General features: G+C 31.9%; 1 protein-coding gene across 4 annotated transcripts in view; it reads right to left on the reverse strand.

Moving 5' to 3' along the window:
• The window catches only part of DOPEY1 (dopey family member 1), an 84485-nt gene that overhangs the window by 47391 nt on the left and 19202 nt on the right, over positions 1-17892 (reverse strand). For 3 of the 4 annotated variants that reach the window (XM_006926352.3, XM_015600377.2, XM_006926353.3), the window contains exons 4-10: positions 14121-14291; positions 11927-12116; positions 8648-8746; positions 4209-4308; positions 3342-3451; positions 2326-2434; positions 1428-1548 (exon numbers count right to left, since the gene is read on the reverse strand). In XM_006926352.3, the coding sequence (XP_006926414.2) occupies positions 1428-1548; positions 2326-2434; positions 3342-3451; positions 4209-4308; positions 8648-8746; positions 11927-12116; positions 14121-14291 (900 nt within the window). Of the gene's footprint in view, positions 1-1407; positions 1549-2325; positions 2435-3341; positions 3452-4208; positions 4309-8647; positions 8747-11926; positions 12117-14120; positions 14292-17892 lie in introns of those variants that run through there. The other variant, XM_025042750.1, reaches the window with a different exon arrangement.

A 17892-nucleotide genomic window follows, 5' to 3' on the forward strand; every position in this document is an offset into this window, starting at 1 on the left:
TAACTCAAATGTATGATAAGATCAAAAATTAGCCTTGCATAAGAAAAAAAGAACAGGAAGTTATTTTTGAACTAATTTGAAAGCCTGTTAATTTGGCATTAAATTATTTCGTGTCCCTTGGCACATATAAGCTAAGTAATGATTTGGTTTTGACAACCTTGATTCTGAAATAATTTTGTCTGCTTTCCTGTGCTGTTCAGGATTTGCTTAAATAGGTTAAGTTTAGGTTGGTGAGTTTCAATCTAATTATTATTCTGGGCTTGAAAAACAATAGCAAAAAGAACAGATACTGACATTATTATTGAAGTCCCATGAGGAAAAATAACTTATTTCAAGTGGGAATCCTTTAGCCTACTATTTATCCATCCAACCTACCATCTCCAGCAACCCACCTTACAATGAAAACAATTGTTTTTATATATAATGAGCTACTGTCAATACATCTGGCAAGTTGCAGGACAAAAGACTAAATACTCTATGGGCAATATAAATTTTCAGGCAGAGTACAAAATGAAATAGAGTACCAGGTTAGTCAATTTTAACTTCTCAAACAAAAATCACAGGATATTATATTTATCAGAAATCAAAAACTGCCTCAAAATATCTTAATATAGAAAAGCATGTTTTACGAAAGCCCAATTTATCTCCAAAGTCTCACCAAGGAGACACTCACGAAATGAAGATCATGTAAAAGAAATTGTAGTCTTGGAAACTTTGTCATATAAGAATAGATGAGACTGGAAAAGTGGTAGGCTGTTTAAAGTAGAGAAGATATGAAAAAGTAAAGCTTTGTCAACATGTATCAATCACTGAGTTAGAGAATAGGCTATGCTAATTTTTTATGACTTATCCCAGCATTAAAAAAAAATTGTATTTATAGATATATACCTGAAAGAAGAAATAACCATAACTTGAAAAAAAATTCTTTCAAGAACACGTGATGCTTTTTATTTTACTTATCTCTGTGTTCAAGTCTTTTCCTGATCTATGATTTGGTCTTCTGAATGTGTTAAGAAGTCACCAAGAGCCACTACCCCATGCAAAAGACCAGGCCTAGTTAGCAAGTAAGGTATAACTCCCACTGTTAACTGACATGTGGCAGTTAAACTCTTGTGAGTCTGGTTAACTGTGAATAAGTTCCCTGGAATCTATATTTTCACACTAACTGCTAAAATTTAGTTATCTAAACTGGTGAGATTGAAAACCAACCCTAGAATGTGGTAGTTCAACTACATAGCAGTCGTGTAGTAAATGCCTGTTTGAAAGATCAATGCAATTAATTATGAGAGTTCATATTACCAAAATACAGTGATGTTTTAAATCGAATGTACTCAAGTGAAACAAAAACTTCACAGAGCAGTGTCCACTTTATGAATATTAATAAATGAGGACATCTTTAGGTCATACTTAATATTGTGGTAATCCACCTGCTTAACTGGGCATGATCTTTGCTGAAGGGTGGTTCCATCTGAAGATCCAGTTCTGCTTTGCACTGAGAATACAGTGTTCTAAACACTTCAATTAGGACATCTTCTAGAATTACAGGTCCTAAAATTAATATACACATTAAAAACAATAATTAGTTACCATTGGAAATCATGATTAACTGAAAACTGGCCCAATTAAAGGATGCTTTAAAACAAGTATTTTTTTAAAAAATAGTTTTTCTTCAGACGCTAAACTTCACATTTTGAGAAGCTAACATTAAAATAGTACATAACTTAACGAATATTTATTTAACTATAGGTTAACATAATAGAAATTATAGAATCAGAGAAACTGGTTTTGCCAGTCAGTGACTCTATTACCTTGGACAAGTTATTTAACTTCATTGAGCTTTATTTAGTTCCTCATCTGGAATGAAGATAATATCGAACTTACAAGACTGTTGTAAGGATGAGGAAAAATATTTGTAAGGTGGGTAGCACAGTTCCCAGGATATAATAAGTATTCAGTAAATGATACTGATATTACTATATTGTTAATTAAGTCCTTGAATTTTCTGAACTATAAGATAGTCATGACACATTATAAATGGTTCAATTTCAATAACTTAATCACGATTAAGAAGAGCTTAGATAACATCTTCAAAATAACTTCTTCGTGATGTAGTGCACAGTAGATACATGATAACATATCAGTTGGAAATACAGCTGTATCTTCTTAACATTCTAGAGTGAATATTAGGTAAGAAATTACTGAGAACGTACAAAGGCCGCCTCAAAATACAGCAATTTTTCTAAGTGATAACTTTGCCTTATTTTTATTATGAAACAATACAAAACAACCACATGTGACTTTATGCCCTAGGACAGTACATATTACCTAGCTCAGGTTTGTCCAGTAAACTGATTAAAATACGAAAAGGTTTTAGATCCTGCATTAAAGTGCTTTCTTCTCCAAATCCATTCACTTGTAAGATCCCCACCATTGCCTTTAAAAAAAGAAAAAGTACACTAGTTATTTAAGTAAACAGATTCAAATATTTTTATCTAAAGAAAAATATTTTTAAAAACAAGTAATGGAGATTTACATCTCCTATTGCTTTTCTAAAATTTTTTCATTAAAGTTGGCTTTTTCCCTCTGCTAGAGGAAAAATGTTAAATTCATTTGCCTTAAGAGAAAAAAGTGCTTACATTTTCTCTAGAAAAAAGTAGAAAGTTAAAGAAAGATCTAGAAAAATAAATTCATGAGTTACTTGATTGTTTGCCCGAAAGATAAAATTATATTTAAGATCATCGACATGCCCCAAATAATGCTACATCACATGGCTGTATTTGCTAGTATACAATTATTTTCCCACTAGTGACTCAAAACCAACTATATTCTTATAACCTCATTCATTTTAAAATGCTTCAGATACCAAGTATTATTTTAGTTTATTTTGAGATATCCTGACTAAATATAATTGAATAATATGAAATAAGCCTATGAATCATTTTAACATTTCCATTACAACAGTACTTTTACCAAACATTTAGCTTTCTGTTGCAACCCAAATTTCCCTGGGGCTTCAGAGGAAATAACAAAGGTCCTGGCCCATTTTTGAAAAGCTCCAATTTTCATTCAGCAGATAGATGAGAAGCTGTAACTATGTTTTAATAAAGTCATGAAAACAAACTAAAAAAACCTCTTTGGACTTACACAGAAATGAGTCTAGCTTATGATTACTTATTCATTTTAATGTAGTCATTTGCTTGTTATAGTCATTCTTAGGAAGTCTTGTCTTCACTCCTTCAACTGTGAATTAATTCAGTTAAGGCAGGACCTTGTCTTATACTCACTGAGTTAACTCTAGTGGTCAGGCAGTAACCAAAAAAATAAATGAAAACATTCATTACCTGGACCAACAATTCCTTTGAAAATGTAGTGAAGTAGTAAGTGGCATGTTCTTCAGGATTACTATGTCTTGTGCTTCTGGGTCCTATGATAGCACCGTTGTTATCAAAACCTCCATGGAAATAAGTTGCAAAATAAATTAAAATTCTCAAAACTACTGTTCACTAAACACTGAAACTGCAAATATCTCAAAAACAGCACTGAACACTTACCAATTAGTAGCCCAATCAATGTCAGCAAGAGAGATTATTTTAGATAGTTAAATAAAGGGAAACCAATTCAATATGTATCATAGAATTCTTCCAGACTTTTCCTGTTTTTTTTCCTCCCTAAATCTTATGAATAGTGAAATAACTGAAGATTAGCAAATCCAAATTAAGTGATACCATGTCCTCTCACTTGGGGTGGTAAGGAGTTGTGAAGACAGGCCAAACATCATAAAAAGTATGGAAGAACAAAGTGCACACAATGCTTTACTACCTGAATGGGAGACTGGCACCATGTGTGGGGCTGTAGTTCTAGTCCTGATTCCTTTAATGACTTCAAAGTTTTAGGAATTATGTCATTATTTTGATTATTAATTTATCCTTCTTTGTCTACATATTTATTGTATAACAACCTCAATTTATAAGGGCAAAAATGTCTTGTCAAAGGGAACATAACCTATGGATTAAAATAGCCTCTTCAACTAAGAAGCTTCTGAATTTCTTCATACAATACACAATTAATATTGTTTATATTTTCTATTGTCCATTTAAGCAAATTTTTAGTTTCTTCATTTGGAACACACATAGAACTTGATAATACTTATGTATGGCAAATTTCTCTCCACCTTCTCCCAGGTAAAACCACACATATCAAACACCTACCAAGAAGCCATGCATAAAGTCTTCGGTTCAGGGACATATCTCTCCTGAGTACTACATGAAGGGCTGCTGACAAGATCCTGATCATATCTGGTCGAGTGGCCTGAAAAAGTTAGGAATGCAGTTGTATTTAATCACGTACAAAACCATATTTTTTTTCTCTCTGAAAAAAAAAAAAACTCTTACAATACATTCAGAACTTTAGGGTTTATCATGTACTGTCATATATCATTATCTCATTTGATCTTTCAAACTCAGGAATTATTATTTTCCTTTTATAGATTAGGAAACAATAAGAAAAGTTAGGTAACACAACTATTTAAGTTGAACAGTTAAAATTTTAATTGAATTATTTTAACCTCCAGTTTAAAGTTTTTTATCCTATTCGATATTAGCAAAAACTGACACAAAACAGAAAATAGAGCACTATGGGACAAATACAAGAAATATATGCCTTTAGTCTTTCACATTCATAGTGTTGTCAACTGACTATAAAGTCTTTAGAAGTTCGCTATCTTCATCAATTCTAAGTATTTCATTGCTTGTTCTTTAAAAAATTTTTTATTGCAGTGTTTCAAATATAAAAAAAAAATACTTTTATAACTATCACTCAGCTTTAAGAAATCTTAACCTCTTTTTTCATTTTATTCCAGATCTTTTAAAGAGAAATAATTCCCATCTTTCCTAATAACCTTAAACAGATACCTAAAAAATGACTTATTAATAGAGACTTGGTTTTATTACGTAAAAGAGGTAAAGTTAAAAGAAAGATAAAAGGAAGACAGCTAATTGCTGTTAATTTTAAAAATATTACTAGATAATCACTTTAGAACAGAATCTTGGAGTCTGAGCATTAGAAAGTAGTGTGGAAATCAACTAGTCTAATAACCACTCTAGAATAAAAGACCAGAGCTGCACATGGCCTAAGTACTAAATTCAAATGCCTGTTTAGTGCTCCAGCTGGATAAAGAACTGACCTCTAGTTAGTCATAGACTAGAGAACTTTTTATTGCACCATGCTTCTTGACAGTATCAGAAAAGGGATTCACCCAGCTTGTTTTAAAGAAGCTTAGAGGAATAACTGAGATGTTACAGAGCACAGATTATCAACAGCTGACAAATCATAGTCACTCATCTAAATCCAGATGGTCTGTTAATCTAAGCAATTCTCAAGGTGTGGTTCCTGGGCTCCTGCGGATCTCTAAGACCTTTTCAAGAGGCCCACAGGTAAAAAATATATTCGTAGCAATACCAAGATGTTATGTGCCTGTTCTGCTGTGTTGACATTTGCTCTGATCATGTGATAGTGCTGGCATTTTACAAAGAAATGAAGCAGCACAGCAGAGGCATCCAATATACTTGTAGTAATTGTATTTTTAAACTGTTATGTACTTGCAATAAAATAGAAAACCAATAAAGGGAGGAAAAAGCCAGTTTCGCCTAAGAATGTTGTTGATGGAACAGTGAAAACTTATTTTATCAAATACTGACCATTTAGTATGTCTAACATTATGTGTTATGGAATGGGAAGTACACATAAAGCACTACTGATGGATACTGAAGTATGATACATGTTTCAAGGCAAAGCACTTGTGTTGACCTAACCTACCAGCTTTTTTCACAGAATACCACTTTCACCTCAAAAAATGACTGACACAAACTATGATTATTCAGGGTTGGACACCTGGCAGACATTCTATCAAAAATAAATAAAATGAACCTGTCACTTCAAGAAAAACAATATGCATTGTTACAAATAAAACTTAAGCTTTCAAGAGAAAATTAGAATTTTGGAAAATTTGTATTTGGCTTGAAATTGCATTGTGTTGAACTGAACTGAATTAGCTTGAAAGTGTCTCAATACCTAAAAAACTTCACTGATGGGATCAGTGATGACAGTAATAAATGTGAGTTTGTTATTGTATATTGAAATGTGATAACATATGGAAGATCTGCATAATTCAGTAAATCGACATTTTACAAATAACCAATCATGATGTTAAAAACGAATGTATGGGTAATAGATACATTCAAAGTACAAGACAGGCCAGTGGATTTTAATGAGAAGTTGAGAAGTTCATTGGTATGGTTTTAGATCTCATATTGAAACTAATTTTTTAAAACTGCAGAATATGAGAAGTTCATTGGTATGGTTTTAGATCTCATATTGAAACTAATTTTTTAAAACTGCAGCTTGTCAAGTTTTGGTTAAGTATCAAAGAAAAATGTGTTATTTTAACAAAAAAGACTATTGAAATAGTCCTTTTCCAACTTATACGTCAGTGTGAGATCAGGTTTTCTTCATATACTTCAATCAAAAGAAAAAAAATCACAACGGGATTAAGCAAATATGAGCATTTTGCTTTCTACTATTAGGCCAGACATTAGAGAGATTTGCAAAAATATGAAGCAATGTTATTCTACTAGCTTTTTTAATATATTGGAAAAGTTATTTTCATAAAATGTTTATACTACTGTGATAATTGTTACTTCTAAATGATTAGTAAATACTTAAAAATTTGTCAGTTTTAATTTCCAATATATTACAGATAGATCTAAGTGACATAAGCAAAGGATTTTTTAGAATTCTCAATATTTTTAAAGAGTATAATGGGGTCTGAAACCAAAGCATTTGGGAACTGTTGATCTATTCGACATCAGATATGTAGATTATAAATACTGTCAGAAAATCTTAAAAGTACAGCCTTACAATCTTACTACTCTTAAGAAAGTAAGAAGCTACTTTTTGACTATTACTAACATTATCATATATTTTTAATATGGAAAAAAATGTATAATGATCTTATTAGTACCAGAGAGTAGGTCAACTTTTTATGAAAAAGAGTCTAACAATTAATCAATTGCTGAAGCTACTAAGTTAATTAAGGCTCTCAAGTCATAACTGCAATGAACATTTCTAAGTGTCTATTATATTCAAGACACAGAAAGAGGGAAAATGGGGAACAAATATGACTTTATCATGATCCTTATTCTCAGGTAATCTAATAATTTGGTACAGTAAAGAAAAAAAGTGTTAGAATTGGGTCTTGGGTAGGGTATGTACTTTTAAAAAACATTCAACATAGCTATTGTTTTCGTAATACAAATTATAGAAAGTAAGGCTTGAGAAAAATCTTGGTTTGTAGGGATAAAGAGCTGGTATAGTAAGAAAATACTAAAGAAAGCTCAGGCTGAAAAAAAAAAAGGAAAAATACTGGTCTAGTGAGATTACAAATAAAGTTCTTCCTAATTTAAGTCTATAATGATTAATTTCTCAGATCCTGGTGAGTCAACTATCAGTATACTGAAGGACTAATAATGTTGAAAGTTTGCAAGGAAATAAATAAGAAAATTTAAGAGTAAAGGTCAATAAATTTTTTTCAGTAAAGGGCCATATAATAAATATTTTAGACTTTTTGAGACTCATTTATTTCTTTGACATATTCTTTTCTTTTACAAACCTACAAAAACATAAAAATTATTCTTCCCTTGTGAGTTGTTTACCCAACCTTATTCTATTAAATTTAGACTACACTGGGATGTCCCTGCGAGCGTTTCTGTGAAAAGCCAGAATAAAGGTCCCAGGTTTAAGAATGGAAAGTCTCCAAATAGATACTTGGGGTGGTTTATGTCCCAATTAGAGACAGTATAGGCAATGAAGTATAAAATTCTTCAATTATTAATAATTCCATTTAAAACAGAATAAAGTAATAAAAAAACATGGTCAATCACAATGAAATTTCACTGACTATCTCTACTAACCACAGTTCTTACCAAAACTCCAAATAATAGTCTTTTCTGCTAACAACTTTTAAGAAATAAACTTATTTTTCCCAGTTAGAAATTCTCTCATTACTTTTGTTGGGCATGTAGTTCCACATTCTGACTGCTATGTACAGGTGTTCTAAATCACTTCTCGTTAAGGTTTAGAACTCAAAAGAATTTAGATGACTTCTTTAAAAATAAGAACACTGGTTAAGTTCCAGACATGAAATGCTTCATTTATGCTTTAAGTTATTCTCTTTTGTAATGAAAGTACTAGAGGATGTCGTGGTGACTAAATATTTGGCTTTCGAATTCAGCCAACTCTGCTAAGGGTCTGACATAATCCTCAAACCAAGGAAAGGTAACATCAGCAGAGGTGACAACTGAATAGGCTTGGATTTCAAAGTCTTGGCTCATTAGCAATGAGTACCTCCTGCTTTTCATAGAACATTTTTTTAAAGGTATGAAATAATCTATTTCAATTTCTGCATTCTTATGCAAACCAATAAATCTTTTTTTCTCCATAGTTTTCAAAAGTCCTACTCCTTAAAAAGCAATTTATTTCCTATATGCTGGTTTATAAAACAAAAATATCAGATTCAATAAAAAATAATTACACATCATGAATTTATGATTTTTCCAAAGAATGCCTTATATTAACAGCATTTATATTTTACCTGACTCATGTGGAATGGAAAACAGAAGAGTATGAGGTCCAATGTGCTCCTCTGTACAAGTACACTTGAATCTTGCACCGAAGTACTTACTGCTTCTACCTAAAATAAGAGAGCTGTTAATATCTATTGTCTATTACATTGGTAAATATTTACCAAAAAAAGTAATAAATCTTCATTTTCTGCCATAAAAATATACCTCTAAGCATCTTATCAATAATTAAATGTATTTACATTGTTTTGAATAGGTAAATATATGATGATGATTTAAAAATTAAGGTGCATAAAAGAGTATACAATAAAAAGGTTCTCTTCCATCTGTCTCACAGCCACCCAACTTCCTTTTGGCAAGCAACAAATATTACTAGTGAATATTTTCTGTAAACATAAGTAAATAAAAACACATATGCATATATCCCAAACTCTATCTTCTTTATTTAAAAAAAAATATTTTGGAGATCTTTCCTTATCACTACATAAAGAGCTTCATTATTTTTTTTATGGTCACAGAAGTACTTTATTTCACAGATAAAACCTAATTTAAGTAGGCTCCTCGTGATGGACCTTTATACTGTTTGTAAACATTTACTGTTATAAATAACGCTGCAATATACTTATATAATGTACAAATACATTTGTAGGATAAATCCCTCCAAGTAGAATTGATAGGTCTTAGAGTATATGCAGTTGCAATTTAAATAGTATAATGCTTTCTATTAAGGTTATATTTATGTTCTCACCACTATGTGTGACAATTTCTGTTTTTCCATGTTTAACCATGCATTTTTAATTCTGCCAATCTAATATATGAAAGCTGGTATATTGGTGTACTTTAAATTTTTATTTCTTTTGGTATTGCAAATGTCTGAATTATTTTTATTTCCTCTAGGTTAATTATCTGTTCAAATCCATTTTTTGACTTAATATTTATTTATAGTAGCACTTAGGGAGACTAGTCCTTTCACTGTGATGTATTGCAAACAGTTTTCCAATTAAGATGTGTGCCATCTAAAGAAATTTAAAAAGTGACTTGTTTAAAACTTTCGTTAAGTTATTGAAAGAAAACATAATAAACAATACATTTAAAGATCTGCATAAAAATGGCACAGCCATTTTGGAAAACAAGTTGGCAGTTTCATATAAACTTAAATATACATCAGAAGAAAATGATGTAATTCTTTGTGACCTTGGATTAGACACAATTTCTTAGATATTATTTTAACACTAAAAGCATAATGGCAAAAGAGAAAACAAATAAATTGGACTTGATCAAAATTAGAACTTTTGTGCTCCAAAGGACACAATCAAGAAAGAAGACATGAGGGAAAATATTTTCGAATCATATACATATAAAGGTTTAATATCCAAAATATATAAAAAACTATAACAATAACAACAAAAAGAACCCAATTTAAATAGCAAATAGTTTAAACAGACAATTCTTCAAAGAAGATATAAAAATGGCCAATAACCACAAGAAATATGCGCAACATTATTAGTTATTAGGGAAATGCAAATAAAAATCACAATGAGATAATACTTCATATCTACTAGGATGACTAAAATAAAAAAGACAGATAAGAACAAGTATTGACAAAGATGTGGAAAAATAGGAACCCATATATACTGCTGGTGTATATGTAAATTGGTACAGTCACTTTAGAGAACAGTTTGCCAGTTCTTCAAAAAGTTAAACATAGAGTACCATACGACCCAGCAATGCCACTAGGAATATATGCAAATGAAAACATATGTCTACCAAAAACTTATACATGAATATTCATAGAGCATTTTTCATTACAGCCAAAAAGTATAAGTAGCCCAAAAGTCAATCAACTGATGAACAGATAAACAAAATATGGTAAGGTATATCCACACAATGGAATATTACTTAGCCATAAAAAGGAGTATGGTACTAACACATACTTCAATATGGATGAATCTTGAAAAATTATGATAAGCAAAAGAAGCCATTCATAAAAGAGTATATATTGTATAATTCCATTTATATGAAATGTCCAGAACAGGCAAATTTATAAAAATAGAAAATAGATTAGTGGTTCCCAAGGGCAGCAATGAAGGGAAAATGTGATGTGATTAATGAGTATGGGGTTTCTCTTCAGTGTGGAGAAAATGTTCTGAAATATGATAGTGATAATAGTTGCACAACTTTGTGAATTTACTAAAAACCACTAAAGTGCACAATTTAAAAGAGCAAATTTTATGGAACATGAATTATATGTCAATAAAACCATAATTTAAAGAAATGTTAAAAATACACTTACCATATGAACAAGGAATTCCATTCCTAAGTATTTTCCCAAGAAATAAAAACATATGTCTATACAAAGAACTCTATGCAAATGTTTATAGTAGCTTTCTTCATAATTGCCCCAAATTGAAGACAACTTAATCATCCATTAATCAGTGAGTGAGTAAACAAATTGTGGTATATTCATACAATACTACACAGCAAGATAAAGGAACAAACTACAGATATACACAAAAACGTGGATGAATCTCAACTCTACTATACAAAGTGAAGGAAACCAGAATTAACAACTAATACTGTATGATTCCATTTATACAACATTCTGGAACAAGCACAACTATGGAAACAGAAAACAGACCAGTGTTTGCAAGGGTCTGGAAGGTTGGCGGAAGGGAAGTGACTACAAAGGGGCACAAAAGAACTTTTTGAGGTGATGTAAATGTTCTATATCTTGATTGTCGTATTGGTTATATGACTATGCATCTGTCTAAATTCATAAAACTGTACATGTAAGGTGAGTTAATTTCAGTGTATGTTAGTTATAATACTTTAATAAATATAACCAAATTCATGTTAAATATTCTTATACAAATCCCACACAGAATAAGGCTAACAACTTGTCTAAAATCTGTCTTTCCTATAAAGAAAGCTAGGATCAAAGAGAAGGTCCACTTTGGAATTATGAATATAATGAATGTGGCTATGTTAACAGTGGTCTGATCAGTTAGCAAGATAGTAATAAAAGCCAAATATTTGCTTAAATTTTATTTGCTTAAATAAAAGCCCTTTATTTGCTTAAATAACATTTATTTGCTTTTCCATGAAAAAAAATTTGAAGCTTTTAAAAAAATAGTTACTGATTATTTTGGCCTTTAAGTTTCCTTCGTGAAAAATGTAATCTCCATGAAAACAGAACTTTGTTTGTGGCACTAGTCTCAACATCTGTTTAGAATAGAGTGCCCAGCTCTAAATAAGTTATTTATTATATGAGCAACCATTTGTAGACCTACCATTAGCTCAATATCACTGCCAATTATATAAAGTTGGTCTTCCATGGAAAGCTTCTTGTTCAAATGGGCAAGAACATATGTGATTCCAGGTAAACGCACAGCAGGACTGGTAAGAAGACTCCCCCAGAGGGCACTGTAGAATGCTGACTGGTCCACTGCAGCAGCAACCTTTTCCAACAACGTGTTTGTTCTGAGGTACAAAATAAAGTAGTTTAAGAAAGGAAACATTAAGTTTCACATTGTTAAAAATAAATCATTATTCTCTTCCAGAATGTATTAAAGCATCCATGCTATAGTTATTCAGTGAGTTGTTAAATGCCATATACATTTTAGTTAGTAGTAATCTTAGAACATATCTTCTGTTAATTTTCTATAAAAGCTTAAAAGACATTTCCAAATGTTTCCTTCTTTTTGAAATCACACTATGTAATTCACAACAGCTTTGATAAATTATACCTATGACAAAATCATTACTGTTTTATAAAGGGTTACATTTAAAGATTAATCACTTTTGGTTTCTTTTAAACATAAGATAAACAACTTAACACAAAAATCGATAATATTATAGTACAGTATAGTCAGAATAAAGAGAATCTGATGATCGATTTTACTTTTTATTTGCTATGTAATTTAATACTAACACTGTAATCCGTTCTGGCTTCAATTTGTCTATGCATGATCAGAACATGTTTACAAATCTTTTTATAGAATCTGTGTGGAATAACTGGCAAGACATATGCTATAGTCTGAATGTTTATGTCCCTTCAAAATTCATATGTTAAACACCCCCAAATGTGATGGTATTAGGGGGTGGAGCCTTTAGGAGGTGCTTAAGACCGGAGGGCCTTCACGAATGAGATTACTATTCTTATGAAAGAAACTCCACAGAGCTGAGTAGCCCCTTCCATTACTTAAAGACACAAGGAGAAGTCTCCAGCTACAAACCAGAAAGAGGGCTCTCACTAGACCATCACCATGCTGGCACTTTGATCTTAGACTTCCGGCCTCCAGATATGTGAGAAATAAATTTCTGTTGCTTACTCAATGTGGTTCTTTGTTATAGGAGCCCAGATGGACTAAGACACACAACAAGACAAACCCACCATAGAGATACCACATTGATAAAAATCATTCATTTCTATGTTAAATTTTTAATTGTAACTAGTAAAGTGGTGGTGATTCTATGCTTCCCTTAGGAGATTAACAATTTAAAACAAAGCTGATTTATAAACTCAATGAAATAATACCACATGTTTCCAAAACTGTAAGCAAATATGTAAAAAAAAAAAAAGTTCATAAAAGAAAATGATAAGTTTTAAGAAAATTTTTTTCACAGCAGCTAACAAGGGTAATCCAATATTTTCAGGATTAGATTTTTACTGTATTATGGGAGTAGATGAATGCAATAAATAGAGTAGTTCCTCGATGCACTAGAATAAATTATTGACATTTAAATAAGTCTACTCAAAGTAAGTCTGGCATTTTCTTGCATTTCAACTTTTAAGTTCCTTTTTCATAAGAATATCAGTAATGAGACAATAAAGATACATAATACATTGTCTATAACTATTAACTTCCAAAAAAATAGTAATGGGGTCCAAAACAGATCAAACCATTTTCTTTGAAAAGTTAAAATATCAACAATATCATATCGACAGTTACTGAAATAGCACTGCACTTGGAGCTAGGCTATTTTCCACCTTTAACAATTTAAAAAATGTTGGCGATGGCCCAATTTCCCATTTAAAAAATTAATCTAAATGTTTTATTGTATTATTTTAAATTGGTCACAATTTTTTGAGTGACATATATGTGCTAGGCACTGGACTAAGTGATTTCATTATTATAAACACAATGAAATAGGTACTATGATTAATTTTATAGGTGAGGAAACTGAAAAAAGTTCAGAAATGTAAAAGTTTTCATAAGCTCACGGAGTTTGTCAAGCCAGGATTTGAACTCAGTCCATTTATCTCCCAAGTTTGTACTCTGATTGCCTAGCTATATTCTCAGTGTGATACACGGACTATGTACATTACAATAGCTTTTTTTTTTACTATAGAAAGCTTTGGGTGACATACTGAAGTATCTAGAATAATTAATTTTTGTGATATTAAAACATTATTGACCTAAGGATTAAAAAAAAATCCATGACTTCGATTACTTAGCTGCACCAATAACAGCACCATCATACCTCTCATAGTACTCTGATCCTTCTTCTAAGCCAGGAAGAATACCAGTTAGCAATCCTTGTAGACCAGGCTTCAGTGTTTTACCCAAAGGCAGGTAATATATCTCATACAAACTTAGCAATGTTGGTTTCACAGACATGGCAGCATTTGCAAGAAGAGGAAATAATCCAGAACTATTTTGAAAAAAAATAATAATAACAACATGAAAACTATACACCAAAAAACTAGCCACAAATAACATGATCTTATATGTTGTAATTCCAAGATTCTAAAAACTATTCGAAAGAATAGGTGAATTTGGCAAAGTTTTTGAAGACAAGTCAGGATAGGAAAAACATTGTATTTCTAAATTTTAGCAACAATACACCAGGTAAAGATTCCTTAAGCAAGAAACAAAATGACTACCCATCAAAGAAAAGGCTAACACAAAACAACAAACAATCCAATTAAGAAATAGGCAGAGGACCTGAACAGACCATTTCTCCCAAGAAGACATAAAAATGGCCAACAAACATGAAAGGCTGCTCAATAGCACTAGCTATTAGGGAAATGCAAAGCAAAAATACAATGAGATACCATCTCACACCTGTTAGAATAACTATTATCAGCAGGACAAGTAATAACAAGTGTTGGAGAGGATGCATAGAAAAAGGAACCCTCATACACTGCTGGTGGGACGGCAAAATGGTACAGCTGCTATGTCAAACAGTATGGATGTTCCTCAAAAAACTAAGAATTGATCCAGCAATCCCTCTCCTGGGTATTTACCCCAAACTTAAAAACATTTATCTGAAAAGATATATGCACACTAATGTTTGTAGCAGCATTATTCATGGTGGCCAGGACATGTAAGCAACAATTGTCCTATGATAGATGATTGGATAAAGAAGATGTGGTACATATATACAATGGAATATTACTCAGCTATAAGAGATGAAATACTGCCATATGTGACAAAATGGATGGATCTTAAGATAATCATGCTAAGCAAAATAAGCTAGACAGAAAAAGTTGAAAACCACATGAAATTACTTATGAGATATAAATCTAAAAGCAACAAATATGACAAACAGACTCATGGACAGTAGACTAGTGGTTATGAGAGGGGAGGGAGAAGGGGAAAGGTAGATGTGGAGGGAAGAAACTTGATAAATTGGACTTCATTAAAATTAAAGCTTTCTTCAAAAGACAGCATAAAGAAATTTTGGTTCTTCAAAGACACTATTTAGAGTGAAAGGCAAGAGTGGGGAATGAATAAATATACATAGATATAGATATACAGATATAGAAACAGCGAGAAAGGAAGGAGAGACAAGAAGGCAGGCAGGGAGAGATAGATAGTTGGAGAAGTAGAGGTTTTGATCAGAAAAGGGTAAGAGGAAAATTTCTGTTGACAAAAATGTCTTATATCCTGTTTTGAGTGGTAGCTATACAATTGACTGCATTTGTCAAAACTTATCCAATGGAACACTTATGATCTGTTAATTTTATTGTATATAAATTATAGCAACGATAAAAAATTAAGTGGTTAAAAAAGAGAGACAGAAAAATGAATGATCAAGATGGTGACATTAGTTGCTTCCAACTTCGCTCCCTATCACAAGATGACCAACTACCAACTATCCATAGACAAGAAACCACTGTGAAAATCCCAGAACATGGAGGTGAGGATGATGCATCATCTCTAAACCATAAAGACTAAGAAAGACCATGTTAGAAGGGTAAGAGGAATGGTTACGCTTTGTCTGTATTGCCCTCCCCCAGGTTGGCATGGTACCACACCAAGTGGGCCTGCTTGGCCTATAAATTCTCTAGTGGGAAAAAGAAAACCCAGGTAGACATTCAGCATCCCCAGGAATGCGGAACGCTTCCTGAGAAGTCCACTCAGGTCTCACTTCACATGTGATTATGTGGGAGAATATGTGGGGCATGACTACTGAAGATCACATTGAATGAGGAAACAGTGGATTTTAACACTATAGACCAAATGAACCTAACACTCATTTACAGAATATTCCATCCAACAGCAGCAGAATACACATTCTTCTCAAGTGCACATGGAACACTTTGTAGAATAGATATGTTAGGCCACAAAACAAGTCTCAAAAAATTCAAGAAGATAAAAATTATATCAAGTATCTTTTCTAGCTACAATGGTACGAAACCACAAATCATTAACAGAAGAAAAACTGAAAAATTCACAAATACACAGAAATTAAACACATTCCCAAACACCAAGGGATCAAAGAAGAAATAAAAAATACTAAAGACAAATGAAAATGGAAATACAACATAGCAAAACTTACAGGTGCAGCACAGGCAGTTCTAAGAGTGAAGTTTATAGTGTTAAACACATAAGTCAAGAAAAAGAAAGATCTCATATAAAAAACCTAACTTTATACCTCTAGACACTAGATAAAAAAACTAAGTCCAAAATTGGCAGAAGAAAGGAAATAATAAAGATTAGAGCAGAAATAAATGAAATAGAGAACAAGAAAACAATAGAAAAGATTAATCAAACTGAGAGTTCCTTCTTTATAAAAAATAAACAAAATTGGCAAACTCTGAGCTAGACTAAGAAAAAAAGAAACCAAATAAAATTAAAATAAAAGAAGAGACATTACAACTGATATCACAGAAATATAAAGGTCATAAGATACTGCTATGAATAATCATATGCAAAAAAATTGAATAACCTAGATAGAATAAATTCCTAGAAACATAAAACCAACCAAGATTGAATCCTGAAGAAATATAAAATCTGAACAAGCAATAATGAGTATGGAGATTGAATCAATAATTAAAAACCTTCCAATGAGAGAAAGTGCCCAGAATCAGATAATTTCACTAGTGAATTTTGCCAAGCATTTAAAGATTAATGTCAATCCTTCTAAAACTCTTCTCAAAAACTGAAGAGGGAACATCTCAAACTCATTTTAGAAGGCAGCATTACCTTAATATCAAAGCCAGATAAGGATGCTACAAGAAAAGAAAAATTACAGGCCAATATCATACACTATGGATTATACACCAAGTACCAAGTGGGATTCATCCCTGGGATGCAAGGATGGTTCAACTTATAAAATTCAATAAATGTTCAATATATGCAATTCTATAAACACATCAGATTAATAGATACAGAACAGTATTTCATAAAACTCAACATCTATTCATGATAAACTCTCAACAAATTGGGTATAGAGGAACATATTTCAACATAATAAAAACCATATATGACAAGCCTGCAGCTAACACACTCAGTGGTGAAAAGTTGAAAGCTTTTTCTCTAAGGAACAAAACAAAGGTGCTCACTCACACCACTCCTATTCAACACAGCCCACTATTCAATACAGTACTGAAAACAGTACTCCTAGCCAGAGCAATCAAGCAAGAAAGAAATACAAGGCATCCAAGCTGGAAAGGAAGAAGCAAATTGTCACTATTTGCAGATGAAATGGTTTTATATATAGAAAATTCTAAAAGCTCCATCAAAAAACTGTAAGATCTAGCTTCTAGTCAAGATGATGGAGTAGGAAAAGGCTATGCTCACCTCCTCCCATTACCACATCAAAATTACAGCTAAAGAACAATCATCATTGTGAACCACCTGAAGTCTAGCTGAACAAAAATCCTATAATTAAGGATATACAGAAGAAATCACTCAAGATTGGTAGGAGGGATGGAGATGAGGAATGGGTTGGTCCCACACCCATGGGTGTGGTGTTTAAAACGAGGGAGGCTTTGGAGGTCCCTCCCAAGGAATGAGAGGACCCA

The sequence above is a fragment of the Pteropus alecto genome, unplaced genomic scaffold, assembly GCF_000325575.1.
Source record: "Pteropus alecto unplaced genomic scaffold, ASM32557v1 scaffold7, whole genome shotgun sequence".
NCBI lineage: Eukaryota > Metazoa > Chordata > Mammalia > Chiroptera > Pteropodidae > Pteropus > Pteropus alecto.